The following is a 16,269-nucleotide window of genomic DNA, read 5'->3' as shown; positions in this document are numbered from 1 at the left end:
GCGACCTGTTTGGACAGCAGCTAATCCCTGTGGTGTAACTGTCCTCCTCCCTCGGGGGTTTCTACCTTCATCTGGTGTGCAGATATATGTGTGTGGTACGCATCAGGTAGTGCCCCAGGAGCCTCTTCATTATTCTGTCCAACCGAGGTGAGTGGGTCTGGGTGAGGGTGTTGCAGACAACAGTGATGGAAAGTCGTTGTCATCCCTGGACTGGTGCTCCGGGGTGTCGCGGGCTGGACTTTGGGTGCTCGCATCGCTGTCCATTCTGCCTTGTTGTTCAACGTGACTTGGGGTTCTGGCTGGGTAGTGGGAGCTCCCTCCATCAGGCCCTGGCTCATTTACAGGTGATTCTGCAAGAGCAAGACATGATGCATGGTTGCATCGTGGGTGGGGGTGGTGGAGGGGTGGGGTGGAGATGGAGGGGTGGGGAGTTGGAGGGGTGATGTGGGTGTGGGGGGTGCTGGGTGGGTCATGATGTGACGGTGTGGAGGTGGTGGGGAGGGGTGGTCTGGGTGTGGTGGGGTCCTGGGTGGGTCATGATGTGACGGTGTGCAGGGGGTGAGGAGGGGGAGGGGGGTGTGGGTGTGGTGGGATGCTGGGGTGGGATCATGAAGGGTTGGTGTGGATGTGATGGTGCTGGGGTGTAGAGGTGTTGGGATGGGACGTGAAGGGGTGGTGGGTGTGGTGGGGTGCTGGAGTGGTGGCGTGGAGGTGCTGGGGTGGGGGTAGTGAAGGGGTGGTATGAAGGAGGTGGGGTGCTGGTGTGGGGGAGAGGTCACACATGCCTTAGGGACACCGCAACTCAGTGGGGGCTCACTTGCAGTAACTCACCAAGGTTCCTTAGACAGCACCTTCCAAATCCATAACAGCATTTAATCAGACAGGAAGGTGATAGGTGCAGAACCTTCGTCCTTCCCGACATCACCCTGATTAAGTCTAGTCAGAATTTTACGTTGTTTAGGTGGATGCATTGTTGAACTTTCCTCCTCTCCATGGTGCATCGACCAACGTACCGGACAAAGAGACAAGTGAAAGAGCTTCATACAACTGAACTTTATTTATTTTTTTAAATTTAGAGTACCCAATTAATTTTTTTCCAATTAAGGGGCAATTTAGCGTGTTCAATCCACCTACCCTGCACATCTTTGGGTTGTGGGGGGGAAACCCACGCAAACACGGGGAGAATGCAAACTCCACACGGACAGAGACCCAGAGCCGGGATCGAACCCGGGACCTCGGCAGCGTGAGACTGCAGTGCTACCACTGCGCCACCATGCTGCCCTACAACTGAACTTTATTAACAGATCTCAACACATTTAACCTACACTGAACTACTAATCAATGACAAGGCAAACAGCTGAGATATTGCCTGCACAAAATGAAGTGAACAAGCTCACGTTGAAGTGGATTTGTCTTTAACTGCGGTTCAGGCATCTTCTTGTTCCAAGGTTTACTCACGGATTCTTGCTGTTCTCAGTCTTTATCCTTTTATTCTTCTCCCACCACTGAAATTTTCCATGGAATACAGCTCAGCAAGCCGCCCCCTCCCACCGCCCTGAGGACACCCTTTTGTTCAGCAACTGCCGTGCCCGGTCCGGAAAGCATTCTGCTGTTCAGCAACTGCTGTGGATGGGTCATGTCTTCCATTTTGACACCTTTACAACTGCAGAGTTGAGTGCTAATTGGCATTAACACAGACGGCTAGTTTATTAAAACTGGCTTTACAAATCGCCTCTTCTCACAAACTGTAGAGTTGACTTATTTTCCCATCATGCCTTGAGAACTCAGCCTGTTGGTCATTGACAGCTGAAACTGCAACTGAAGCCATCTTCTCAACTGCAGACTTGTTCAGCTGCTCAGTCTGCCTCAGATTCAGCTGTTGGGCGCATGACAACATTGTGAAATCAGGTGAAAGGAGTTTCGGCACATTTCTAAACGTCATCGAGCGCCCTCGTAATATTTTGGTCGGTGGACATGTGCCACCGACAATCAAGCCAGCAATTTATCCCATTATGGTGCCAATTAAATGCAATTTTACGTGACCCATCTGTGTTCATGGTTGGCTGGTGGGCCGATTAGCCAGACAGCCTTCACTTACATTTTAGGTTCAACCTCAATCCAGGGCACGATGAACCGTCAGGGCTGAAATAAAATTTAAATAGGTGCTGAGGATAGAGGTTTGTGTTTGAATGTGCTGCGGAGACACTTTTTCTACAGTTTTTCCATCTCCATCTTTTTTTTCCTGGTCTCCAGTCCCTGAGACAGCTTCACAGCAGCTTTCCCCCTTAGAGAGCACATTGGCAGTGTCAGCCTACACCCTCCCTTTTATTAATGCCTGCTCTCACTTGCCTTTCTCAGCATGCCTTTCACTCTGGCTGCCCGTTAATTGGCCAACCACTGTTAAATCACATTCTAGCACTGACTGCGACGGGAAGTATGTTTAGCATGGGCTTCCAGGCCCACGGAATGTGCAGGCCAATGGATGGAAATTTCAGTTGTGACAGGAAGGCCTATGGATGGCAATTAATGCACTCTAAAGGGTCCTATTCCACCGCTGCTGGTATTAATCCTGTTGCAGACAAAGCATTCACCACGCAGGGAGCACAAGTAAACCTGTGTGAGTTTGCTTGTGGTCTTCTGCTGTGCGGAGTGAGAGGGGGACCCTCAGTGTCTGATCCAGGAACCTTCATTGAGGAAGAGGAGAGGGTCCAGTGATCGCCATCCCCTGCTCTTGTGGCTGCTGACACTCCCCTCCTCCTCTACCCCTCCCCGCCCTCTAGGTGCATTAAAAATTTTGTATGGAACCTTTTTAACATTGGTACAAGGGAAACACTGCCATTGTTCTCTCATTTAAATGATCGAATATCCTTTGGAAGAACAAGGTTCTGTCAATGCCCTGCAATGTACCTGAACAAACCTCAGTCGCTCTACCTCAGATTAAGGTCGGTCAATGGCCCTTCATGTCTATCAGTTGCAAATGGCAGAGAGCCATCTCAGAATGGTGACTTTAATGTGAATGAAGCCTGTGACTCTCGTTCTTTCTGATCCTATGATTAACTATAATTTAACTTTTAGCAAAGATATAAAATGATACTTTGCTCCAAAATATACATTCATTTTTTAAAAAAAATTTTTAATTAAATATTTTATTGAAAATTTTTGGTCAACCAACACAGTACATTGTGCATCCTTTACACAATATTATAACAACACAAATAACAATTGTGGTGTTGGGTGTTCTGACACACAGATGAGCCAACACAGTTGTATATGGTACAACGCTTCTTTATTTAAACTCACTATTTACAGTTTGGTCTTTGCACTCTGCACGTGGGGGGCTCCCTGCTTGTGGTGTTTCAACAGCTCTTTCTTGTTCTCTTCTCCCCAGACCTACTGACCACCAGGTGTCGTGCTCGTGCTTTTTATGTGGTTGGTGTTCTTGTCTGTGATTGGTTGTGGTGTTGTGTACTCTGATTTGCCTGTTAGTGTGTCCATCATGATGTGTGTGTTTGAATATCATGACATCCCCCCTTTTTACAAAGATATGTGCCTACGTGGTAATAAATATGATCGTGACGTGAGTGCATCTAAGAGTGTGTGTGTGTCGTGTGCAGCATGTGCCTATGACGGAACTATGTACATGGGGCGATGTCGGGTGCGTCACATGAATCAAGTTGTACCAGAACATAACAGAAATGCGAACGAGAGAAGAAGAAAAAAAAAAAAACTTGAACAGTTGTCCAGTCAGACGACATCTGGAACGATAAACAACAACAGGTTATCATGTAAAATCGTGGAACTTGTTAAACATATGAACGGTATTATAAGTCCAGTCTAATGGGTTTGCGACGAATTCGGGTTGACCGCCTCAAGGGTGGATCAAGAACCACCGGCTGCTGTGCAGGCATGGCCATGGGTGGCGATGGAAAGGGCGTGATGTGCGGCAGCTGCACAAAGTCATCCTCGGAAGCCTGTTGAGGATCTGGCGTGCTGTGTGGCTGTGAGCGTGGAAGTCGGCGAAGGGCGCGCCGATTGCGGCGACGCACAGAACCATCCGGCATGCGAACCAGGAACGAGCGGGGAGCCACTTGTCGGAGGACTTCGGCCGGTGCTGACCAGCCACCATACGGTTGATGGACGCGTACTTTGTCTCCGGAGGACAGGGGGGGCAGGTCCGTCGCTCGTGTGTCGTACCGACCTTTCTGGCGATCACGCTGCAGTTGCATGTTCCGAAGAACCGCCTCATGGTCTGTTGTCGGTGCCAGGACGGAAGGTACCGTCGTCCTGAGGGAGCGACCCATTAGTAGCTGCGCTGGCGAGAGGCCCGTGGATAACGGGGCCGATCGATAGGCCAACAAGGCAAGGTTATAGTCCGATCCGGCATCAGCCGCCTTGCACAGGAGCCGCTTTGCGATGTGGACACCCTTTTCAGCCTTCCCGTTCGATTGTGGATGCAGAGGGCTGGATGTCACATGAGTGAAACCATATGCTGCGGCAAAGGACGACCATTCACGGCTGGCAAAACAAGGTCCATTGTCTGACATGACAGTCCTTGGAATGCCATGGCGAGCAAACGTTTCCTTGCAGGCCCCAATGACTGCGGACGACGTCAGATCATGGAGAGGCATGACTTCCGGGTAGTTTGAGAAGTAGTCTATAATAACAATGTAATCTCTGCCGAGCGCGTGAAATAGGTCAACACCCACCTTCGCCCAGGGGGACGTCACCATCTCGTGTGGTAGAAGTGTTTCCGGAGGTTGCGCCGGCTGAAACCTCTGACAGGTTGTGCAGTTGAGCACCATGTTGGCTATGTCTTCATTAATACCCGGCCAATATACCGCCTCCCGGGCCCTTCGTCTGCATTTTTCGACGCCCAAGTGGCCTTCGCGTAGTTGATGAAGAATCATCTGGCGCACGCTGTGTGGAATAACGATTCTGTGCGATTTCATAAGGACCCCGTCTATATTGGTGAGATCATCCCGCACATTATAAAACTGGGGGCACTGCCCTTTTAGCCACCCTTCCGTCATGTGGCGCATCACTCGCTGCAGAAGGGGGTCAGTCGCCGTCTCTGCGCGTATGTGGGCCAGACTAGGATCATCAGCTGGCAGATTTGCTGCTGTCAGAGTCACGTGTGCCTCAATTTGGCGCACGAACCCCTCTGCATCTGGTGGTGTGCTCACTGCTCGGGAAAGAGTGTCCGCCACGATGAGTTCGTTCCCCGGAGTGTAGACCAGTTCAAAATCGTACCTCCTGAGTTTAAGTAAGATGCGCTGGAGGCGAGGAGTCATGTCGTTCAGGTCTTTGTTAATGATGTTGACCAGGGGGCGGTGGTCAGTTTCGACCGTGAATCGTGGCAGGCCATACACATAGTCGTGGAACTTGTCCAGTCCAGTTAACAAGCCCAGGCATTCTTTTTCGATTTGCGCGTAGCGCTGTTCGGTAGGGGTCATGGCTCGTGAGACATACGCAACCGGGGCCCATGATGACGTGCTGTCTTTTTGCAGGAGTACCGCTCCAATACCAGATTGGCTGGCGTCTGTTGATATCTTTGTAGGGCGAGTCGTGTCAAAGAAGGCCAGCACTGGTGCCGTGACCAGTTTGTGCTTGAGCTCCTCCCATTCCCGCTGATGCGATTGGTGCCAGTTGAATTCCGTCGATTTTTTTACGAGATGGCGCATATTTGTTGTATGAGAAGCCAGGTTGGGAATGAACTTCCCAAGGAAGTTGACCATGCCCAGGAATCTTAAGACAGCCTTCTTGTCAGCCGGTCGTGGCATGGCTGTGATGGCGCTAACCTTGTCTGCATCGGGACGGACCCCGGACCTTGAGATGTGGTCCCCGAGGAATTTCAGCTCCGTCTGGCCGAAAGCACACTTCGCACGGTTGAGACGCAGGCCATTTTGTCGTATGCGGGTAAAGACACGTCGTAGACGATGCATGTGTTCCTGCGGAGTGGTGGACCAAATGATGATATCGTCCACATATACACGTACCCCTTCGATGCCTTCCATCATCTGCTCCATAATGCGGTGGAATACTTCAGATGCCGAAATGATGCCGAATGGCATCCGGTTGTAGCAGAATCTGCCAAAAGGGGTGTTGAATGTGCATAGTCTTCGGCTGGCCGGGTCCAGTTGGATCTGCCAGAATCCTTTGGACGCATCCAATTTAGTGAATATCTTGGCTCGCGCCATCTCGCTGGTGAGGTCTTCTCGTTTCGGGATGGGATAGTGTTCCCGCATGATGTTGTTGTTCAGATCTTTTGGATCTATACATATACGGAGCTCGCCAGAGGGCTTCTTTACACAGACCATGGAGCTGACCCATGGCGTGGGCTCCGTGACCTTGGATAGGACCCCTTGGTCCTGAAGAATCTGCAGTTGTGCCTTGAGGCGGTCTTTGAGAGGCGCAGGAACCCTGCGAGGTGCGTGAACGACAGGGATGGCGTCCGGTCTGAGTCGAATTTTGTACGTGTGTGGCAATGTCCCCATGCCTTCAAAAACCTCCTGGTTGTGAGCGAGGAGGGAATGGAGATTTGCGTGGAACTCAGCATCCGGGAAGTCGGATATCTCATCTGGAGAGAGAGACATAATACGCTGTACCAGGTGAAGGACCTTACACGCTTGTGCGCCCAGTAACGAGTCCTTTGATGAGCCAACAACTTCGAAGGGGAGTGTGGCCGTGTACCTCTTGTGAGTCACCTGTAGCTGGCAAGATCCTATGGACGGGATAACGTTCCCGTTATAGTCAACCATCTTAAGCCGGGATGGTGTGATGGGTGGTTTGACCTTCATGGCCTGGACTGCAGAGTAAGCAATCAGGTTGGCGGATGCGCCGGTGTCCAGACGGAAGGCGACGCGCGATCGGTTGACCGTCAGGGTGGCACACCACTCATCGGCTGGATTGATGGCATTGACCTTGTTGACATCAATGACGGAGACTCGGAATGCATCCTGGTCATCTGCATCACTTAACTGGAAGTCTTGATGCGTGGGCTGGACGGTCCTGACTCGTGTGCGAGGTTGTCGAGGATGCGCCGGATCCATGGGTTGAGGCGCACGACAGCGGGCTGCGTAGTGGCCCATCATGGCACATCTGTGGCACTGTCGGTTTTTTGCAGGACATTGCCCTTTTAAGTGTAGACCTCCACAATTGCTGCACGTCATGATGTCACGGCGTTCGTTGCGCCACTGCGCATGCGCAGTGCGATCTTGCGGTGGGCGCGCCTGCGCAGTGCGTCCCTCGTTGTGGCCGTTATTTTTGGCGCGCACCTGCGCGGGAGACCGCGAAAAGCGCGGGAAGCGGCCGCTGTCGTCCGGGCCGTGGGTCGGGAAGTAATCGACGGCCTGGATGCGTTCGACGTCGTGGGCGGCCTGGCTTGCCGATTCGACGGCTGGGGACCCCCTCCGTGCCAACTCGGACGCCTGAAATCGGGAAAAACGGCAGGTAGCATTTTCGTGGAGGACACAGGCTTCCACAGCAGACGCTAAGGTGAGGCTTTTCATTTTAAGAAGCTGCTGGCGTAGGCCACTAGAGGCAACGCCAAAAACAATCTGGTCCCTGATCATGGACTCTGTAGTGGTGCCGTAACCGCAGGACTGCGCTAGAATCCGGAGGTGCGTCAAAAAGGGTTGAAAAAGCTCCTCCTTACCTTGCAGGCGTTGCTGAAAGATGTATCTTTCAAAACTTTCATTTACTTCAACTTGAAAGTGCTGGTCCAGTTTGAGGATGACCGTGTCATATTTGGCCTGGTTTTCGCCGCCTTCGAACACCAGTGAGTTAAAAACATCGGTTGCGTGCGGGCCTGCGTAGAAGAGGAGCATTGCAATCTTCGAGTCATCCGAGACATTCTGTTTTTCGGTGGCACGGATGTACAGGTCAAATCGCTGCCTGTAGAGCTTCCAGTTGGTGCCTAGGTTCCCCGTGACTTGCATCGGCTGCGGTTTGCCGGTGTGGTCCATGTCCAGAATGGCAGGTTAGTAGGCAGGTATCGATCCACTCCTGTACCATGTGGTGTTGGGTGTTCTGACACACAGATGAGCCAACACAGTTGTATATGGTACAACGCTTCTTTATTTAAACTCACTATTTACAGTTTGGTCTTTGCACTCTGCACGTGGGGGGCTCCCTGCTTGTGGTGTTTCAACAGCTCTTTCTTGTTCTCTTCTCCCCAGACCTACTGACCACCAGGTGTCGTGCTCGTGCTTTTTATGTGGTTGGTGTTCTTGTCTGTGATTGGTTGTGGTGTTGTGTACTCTGATTTGCCTGTTAGTGTGTCCATCATGATGTGTGTGTTTGAATATCATGACAACAATGACCTATTTTATAAACAAAAAATGAATAAATAATAAATAACAAAAATGAAAACTAGCCCTAATTGGCAACTGCCTTGTCACAAGTAACACTCTCCAAAAATATAATTTAACAGTCCAATATATAATTATCTGTAGCAACAACCTATACATACTATACAGTATATATTAACAACCCTGAGAGTCCTTCTGGTTCCTCCTCCCCCCCCCCCCCGCCTCCCCCCCCCCCCCCTCCCCCTCTCTCCCCCCCCCCCCCCCCCCCCCCCCCCCGATCCTGGGCTGCTGCTGCTGCCTTCTTTTTCCCATTCCGTCTATCTTTCTGCGAGGTATTCGACGGACGGTTGCCACCGCCTGGTGAACCCTTGAGCCGACCCCCTTAGGACGAACTTAATCCGCTCTAGCTTTATAAACCCCGCCATGTCATTTATCCAGGTCTCCACCCCCGGGTGCTTGGCTTCTTTCCACATTAGCAATATCCTGCGCCGGGCTACTAGGGACGCAAAGGCCAAAACATCGGCCTCTCTCGCCTCCTGCACTCCCGGCTCTTGTGCAACCCCAAATATAGCCAACCCCCAGCTTGGTTCGACCCGGACTCCTACTACTTTTGAAAGCACCTTTGTCACCCCCATCCAAAACCTCTGTAGTGCCGGGCATGACCAAAACATATGGGTATGATTCGCTGGGCTACTCGAGCACCTCGCACACCTATCCTCCACCCCAAAAAATTTACTGAGCCGTGCTCCAGTCATATGTGCCCTGTGTAATACCTTAAACTGAATCAGGCTTAGCCTGGCACACAAGGACGACGAGTTTACCCTGCTTAGGGCATCTGCCCACAGCCCCTCCTCGATCTCCTCCCCCAGCTCTTCTTCCCATTTCCCTTTTAGTTCATCTACCATAGTCTCCCCTTCGTCCCTCATTTCCCTATATATATCTGACACCTTACCATCCCCCACCCATGTCTTTGAGATCACTCTGTCCTGCACCTCTTGTGTCGGGAGCTGCGGGAATTCCCTCACCTGTTGCCTCGCAAAAGCCCTCAGTTGCATATACCTGAATGCATTCCCTTGGGGCAACCCATATTTCTCGGTCAGCGCTCCCAGACTCGCGAACTTCCCATCCACAAACAGATCTTTCAGTTGCGTTATTCCTGCTCTTTGCCACATTCCATATCCCCCATCCATTCCCCCCGGGGCAAACCTATGGTTGTTTCTTATCAGGGACCCCCCCAAGGCTCCAGTCTTTCCCCTATGCCGTCTCCACTGTCCCCAAATCTTCAGTGTAGCCACCACCACCGGGCTTGTGGTGTAGTTCCTCGGTGAGAACGGCAATGGGATTGTCACCATAGCCTGTAGGCTAGTCCCCCTACAGGACGCCCTCTCTAATCTCTTCCACGCCGCTCCCTCCTCCTCTCCCATCCACTTACTCACCATTGAAATATTAGCAGCCCAATAATACTCACTTAGGCTCGGTAGTGCCAGCCCCCCCCTATCCCTGCTACGCTGTAAGAATCCCTTCCTCACGCTCGGGATCTTCCCGGCCCACACAAAACCCATGATGCTCTTTTCAATCCTTTTAAAAAAAGCCTTCGTGATCACCACCGGGAGGCACTGAAACACAAAGAGGAATCTCGGGAGGACCACCATCTTAACCGCCTGCACCCTCCCTGTCATTGACAGGGATACCATATCCCATCTCTTGAAATCCTCCTCCATCTGTTCCACCAACCGCGTTAAATTTAACCTATGCAATGTGCCCCAATTCTTAGCTATCTGGATCCCCAGGTAACGAAAGTCCCTTGTTACCTTCCTCAACGGTAGGTCCTCTATTTCTCTACTCTGCTCCCCTGGATGCACCACAAACAACTCACTTTTCCCCATGTTCAATTTATACCCTGAAAAATCCCCAAACTCCCCAAGTATCCGCATTATTTCTGGCATCCCCTCCGCCGGGTCCGCCACGTATAGTAGCAAATCGTCCGCATACAAAGATACCCGGTGCTCTTCTCCTCCCCTAAGTACTCCCCTCCACTTCTTGGAACCCCTCAACGCTATCGCCAGGGGCTCAATCGCCAGTGCAAACAATAATGGGGACAGAGGGCATCCCTGCCTTGTCCCTCTATGGAGCCGAAAATATGCAGATCCCCGTCCATTCGTGACCACGCTCGCCACTGGGGCCCTATACAACAGCTGCACCCATCTAACATACCCCTCTCCAAAACCAAATCTCCTCAACACCTCCCACAAATAATCCCATTCCACTCTATCAAATGCTTTCTCGGCATCCATCGCCACTACTATCTCCGTTTCTCCCTCTGGTGGGGCCATCATCATTACCCCTAACAACCTCCGTATATTCGTGTTCAGCTGTCTCCCCTTCACAAACCCAGTTTGGTCCTCGTGGACCACCCCCGGGACACATTCCTCTATTCTCATTGCCATTACCTTGGCCAGGACCTTGGCATCGACATTTAGGAGGGAAATAGGTCTATAGGACCCGCATTGTAGCGGGTCCTTTTCCTTCTTTAAGAGAAGCGATATCGTTGCTTCAGACATAGTCGGGGGCAGTTGTCCCCTTTCCTTTGCCTCATTAAAGGTCCTCGTCAGTACCGGGGCGAGCAAGTCCACATATTTTCTATAGAATTCGACTGGGAATCCATCCGGTCCCGGGGCCTTTCCCGCCTGCATGCTCCTAATTCCTTTCACCACTTCTTCTACCTCGATCTGTGCTCCCAGTCCCACCCTTTCCTGCTCTTCCACCTTGGGAAATTCCAGCCGATCCAAGAAGCCCATCATTCTCTCCCTCCCATCCGGGGGTTGAGCTTCATATAATTTTTTATAAAATGTCTTGAACACTCCATTCACTCTCTCCGCTCCCCGCTCCATCTCTCCTTCCTCATCCCTCACTCCCCCTATTTCCCTCGCTGCTCCCCTTTTCCTCAGTTGGTGTGCCAGCAACCTGCTCGCCTTCTCCCCATATTCGTACTGTACACCCTGTGCCTTCCTCCATTGTGCCTCTGCAGTGCCTGTAGTCAGCAAGTAAAATTCTACATGTAGCCTTTGCCTTTCCCTGTACAGTCCCTCCTCCGTTGCTTCCGCATATTGTCTGTCCACTCTCAAAAGTTCTTGCAGCAACCGCTCCCGTTCCTTACTCTCCTGCTTCCCTTTATGTGCCCTTATTGATACCAGCTCCCCTCTAACCACCGCCTTCAACGCCTCCCAGACATCTCCCACCTGGACCTCCCCATTATCATTGAGTTCCAAGTACTTTTCAATGCACCCCCTCACCCTTAGACACACCCCCTCATCTGCCATTAGTCCCATGTCCATTCTCCAGGGTGGGCGCCCTCCTGTTTCCTCCCCTATCTCCAAGTCCACCCAGTGTGGAGCGTGATCCGAAATGGCTATAGCCGTATACTCCGTTCCCCTCACCTTCGGGATCAATGCCCTACCCAGCACAAAAAAGTCTATTCGCTAGTAGACTTTATGGACATAGGAGAAAAACGAGAACTCCTTACTCCTAGGTCTGCTAAATCTCCACGGGTCTACACCTCCCATCTGCTCCATAAAATCTTTAAGTACCTTGGCTGCTGCCGGCCTCCTTCCAGTCCTGGACTTCGACCTATCCAGCCCTGGTTCCAACACCGTATTAAAATCTCCCCCCATTATCAGCTTTCCCATCTCTAGGTCCGGAATGCGTCCTAGCATCCGCCTCATAAAATTGGCATCATCCCAGTTCGGGGCATATACGTTTACCAAAACCACCGTCTCCCCCTGTAGTTTGCCACTCACCATCACGTATCTGCCCCCGTTATCCGCCACTATAGTCTTTGCCTCGAACATTACCCGCTTCCCCACTAATATAGCCAACCCCCTGTTTTTCGCATCTAGCCCCGAATGGAACACCTGCCCCACCCATCCTTTGCGTAGCCTAACCTGGTCTATCAGTTTCAGGTGCGTTTCCTGTAACATAACCACATCTGCCTTAAGTTTCTTAAGGTGTGCGAGTACCCGTGCCCTCTTTATCGGCCCGTTCAGCCCTCTCACGTTCCACGTGATCAGCCGAGTTGGGGGGCTTCCTACCGCCCCCCCCCTTGTCGATTAGCCATCACCTTTTTCCAGCTCCTCACCCGGTTCCCACGCAGCTGTATCTCCCCCAGGCGGTGCCCCCCCGCCCATCCTCTCCCATACCAGCTCCCCCCTCTCCCCAGCAGCAGCAACCCAGTAATTCCCCCCTCCCACCCCCCCCGCTAGATCCCCGGCTAGCGTAATTACTCCCCCCATGTTGCTCCCAGAAGTCAGCAAACTCTGGCTGACCTCGGCTTCCCCCCGTGACCTCGGCTCGCACCGTGCGACGCCCCCTCCTTCCTGCTTCTCTATTCCCGCCATGATTATCATAGCACGGGAACCAAGCCCGCGCCTCTCCCTTGGCCCCGCCCCCAATGGCCAACGCCCCATCTCCTCCACCTCCCCTCCTCCCCCCATCACCACCTGTGGGAGAGAGAAAAGTTACCACATCGCAGGATTAGTACATAAAACCCCTCTTTGCCCCCCACATTCGCCCCACCACTTTGTTCGAACGTTCTTTTTAATAACCCGCTCATTCCAGTTTTTCTTCCACAATAAAAGTCCACGCTTCATCCGCCGTCTCAAAGTAGTGGTGCCTCCCTCGATATGTGACCCACAGTCTTGCCGGTTGCAGCATTCCAAATTTTATCTTCTTTTTATGAAGCACCGCCTTGGCCCGATTAAAGCTCGCCCTCCTTCTCGCCACCTCCGCACTCCAGTCTTGATAAACGCGGATCACCGCGTTCTCCCATTTACTGCTCCGAGTTTTCTTCGCCCATCTAAGGACCATTTCTCTATCCTTAAAACGGAGGAATCTCACCACTATGGCTCTGGGAATTTCTCCTGCTCTCGGTCCTCGCGCCATCACTCGGTATGCTCCCTCCACCTCCAACGGACCCGCCGGGGCCTCCGCTCCCATTAACGAGTGCAGCATCGTGCTCACATATGCCCCGACGTCCGCTCCCTCCACACCTTCAGGAAGACCAAGAATCCTCAGGTTGTTCCTCCTTGCGTTGTTTTCCAGTGCCTCCAACCTTTCCACACATCGTTTCTGATGTGCCTCCTGCGTCTCCGTCTTCACCACCAGGCCCTGTATATCGTCCTCATTCTCGGCTGCCTTTGCCTTCACGACCCGAAGCTCCCGCTCCTGGGTCTTTTGTTCCTCCTTTAGCCCTTCGATCGCCTGTAGTATCGGGGCCAACAGCTCTTTCTTCATTTCCTTTTTGATCTCTTCCACACAGCATTTCAAGAACTCTTGTTTTTCAGGGCCCCATGTTAAACTGCCACCTTCCGACGCCATCTTGGTTTTTGCTTGCCTTCCTTGCCGCTGTTCTAAAGGATCCACTGCAATCTGGCCACTCTCTCCTCCTTTTTCCATCCGTATCCAGGGGGGATTCCCTTCTGGTTTACCGCACAGTGTTTTTAGCCGTCAAAATTGCCATTGGGGCTCCTATCAAGAGCCCAAAAGTCCGTTTCACAGGGAGCTGCCGAAACGTGCGACTCAACTGATCATCGCCGCACCCGGAAGTCCCAAAATATACATTCATTACAATACACTTTTGATGTGACAAAGATGGAGTAGAGGTTTACAATCTGCAGTGGTAATGATAACCTATTGCAATATTAACTCAGACACAAAGGACCAAATGATTCCGTTTTGTGCTGTACAATATTATGATTCTAATTTAATACACCTTTTTTCTTGTATAATGTTTAATTAACTGTTAAACTGTAGTAAATATTGTTAAGATTAAAAATAAATGAAAAATGCTCAAGCACTGTGGGGGAAAAATACTGTTGAGCAACTAGGAAGAATTAACTAATATTTTACCTCCAGAAAAATAGTTTTTCAGGGACAACTCAGTTTTATTTTATTTACCAACAGATCATCAAGCTTAAGTTTGAAGAATTTGACCTGGAGAGAGGTTATGACACCTTGACTGTCGGAGATGGAGGAAAGGTTGGCGATACCAGGACAGTGTTGTATGCGTGAGTACTGTCTCAAAACTCCTTTTAATATTTGATGTTTGGATATTCTTCAGGCAATTCTACATTTATTGCCCATCCCGCGCTGCCATGACAAGATGATGGTGGGCCTTACGTCACAGCCATTTTACTGGGGGTGGTATTTCAACATTGATGTTAGGAATGGAATTCCAGGAATATGATCCAGAAATTATGAAAGAATGGCAGTGTAGATCCATGGCAGGATGTGTACTATTTGGAAGAATCATAGATCATAGAATTTACAGTGCTGAAGGAGGCCATTTGGCCCATCGAGTCTGCACTGGCCCTTGGAAAGAGCACCCTACATAAGCCCATGCCTCCACCCTATCCCCGTAACCCAGGAACCCCAGCTAACCTTTATTTTGGCCACTAAGGGCAATTTATCATGGTCAATCCACCTAACCTGCACACCTTTGGACGATGGGAGGAAACTGGAGCACCCGAAGGAAACCCACGCAGACATGGGGAGAACGTGCAGACTCCGCACAAACAGTGACCCAAGCCAGGAATTGAAACTGGGACCGTGGAGCTGTGAAACAACTGTGCTAACCAATGTGCTACCGAGCTCAGAGAATTAGGAGGTGAAGTGGCCCCACAACATTAATGCTTTTGTGTACAGAGTACGAAGTCTTACAACACCAGGTTAACGTCCAACAGGTTTGTTTCGATGTCACTAGCTTTCGGAGCGCTGCTCCTTCCTCAGGTGAATGAAGAGGTCTGTTCCAGAAACACATATATAGACAAATTCAAAGATGCCAAACAATGCTAGGAATGCGAGCATTAGCAGGTGATTAAATCTTTACAGATCCAGAGATGGGGTAACCCCAGGTTAAAGAGGTGTGAATTGTCTCAAGCCAGGACAGTTGGCAGGATTTCGCAGGCCAGATGGTGGGGGATGAATGTAATGTGACATGAATCCCAGGTCCCAGTTGAGGCCGCACTCATGTGTGCGGAACTTGGCTATAAGTTTCTGCTCGGCGATTCTGCGTTGTGTAAGAAAGAACATTGACAGTCTCAATGATAATCCTCTCTTTCCCTTTAAAAGTAATTTCATTGTGAAAAAGTAACTTCCTGTGTCTTTTATGCTTGTCATCATCGGGCCTGTATTCTTTGCTAATGTTCATGCCTCTGCTTTCACTGAGGTGAAGTCATTTGAACTTCCATGACAAAACTTCTAACTGAGACAAACAATTGTGAAGCATTCAATGAAGTTGTTTCAACATTTTACAGTGATTTATTGATGGCATTAATTTGTTGAAACAGACAGTTCCACAAAACAGTAGAAACTGCAATATTGTACTTTTCAAACTTCTCTGCGAAAGGATTTTGCAAAGGTGAACCTTTGCTGCCCTCCCTCTATGGAAAGTATATCCTTTCTTAGATAAGCAGACCAAAACTGCACACAATACCCTCGGTGTTGTCTCATCAAGACCCTGTAAAGCTGCAGCATGACATCTTTGATCCTTTAATCAAGGTTTCTTGCAATGAAGGCCAACATACCATTTGCCTTCCTAACTGCTTGTTGCAGCTGCAGTTACTGGTGTGCCAGGTGCAGTTACTGGTTTTCAGTAACTGTGTCCGAGGAAACCCAGATCCCTTTGTACATCAATATTTCCTCCGCTATCACCGTTTAAATAATACGCTGCCATTCTGTTTTTCCCACTGCATGGTAGCTTCACATTTCTCCACATTACTGTGGTGATTGTCCCTTTAAGGGCAACACAGCAGAGTCAGGGTAAGATGGCCTGAGAGATCAATCGGGACTCAAATTGTGGAATCACCCCATGGAGAAAGTCTCTTCGGCAAAAAGACATTTCTGGAGCGAGCTACAGCCATGAGGCTGCTGTACAATTTTTATTAATAAATAACTTCCATTTGTG

The 16,269-nt window shown here is 50.6% G+C and overlaps 1 protein-coding gene across 1 annotated transcript in view; it reads left to right on the top strand.

The window, feature by feature from the left end:
* The window catches only part of LOC140410474 (CUB and sushi domain-containing protein 1-like), a 3,392,839-nt gene that overhangs the window by 2,475,110 nt on the left and 901,460 nt on the right, over positions 1-16,269 (top strand). Inside the window, exon 11 of the mRNA XM_072498599.1 lies at positions 14,268-14,371. Within this exon, the coding sequence (XP_072354700.1) occupies positions 14,268-14,371 (104 nt within the window). The remainder of the gene's footprint in view (positions 1-14,267; positions 14,372-16,269) is intronic.

Source organism: Scyliorhinus torazame, chromosome 4 (genome assembly GCF_047496885.1).
Source record: "Scyliorhinus torazame isolate Kashiwa2021f chromosome 4, sScyTor2.1, whole genome shotgun sequence".
Classification (NCBI taxonomy): Eukaryota; Metazoa; Chordata; class Chondrichthyes; order Carcharhiniformes; family Scyliorhinidae; genus Scyliorhinus; species Scyliorhinus torazame.
The sequence above is the reverse complement of the archived record's forward strand: the minus strand, read 5'-3'. Positions and strand labels throughout refer to the sequence as shown.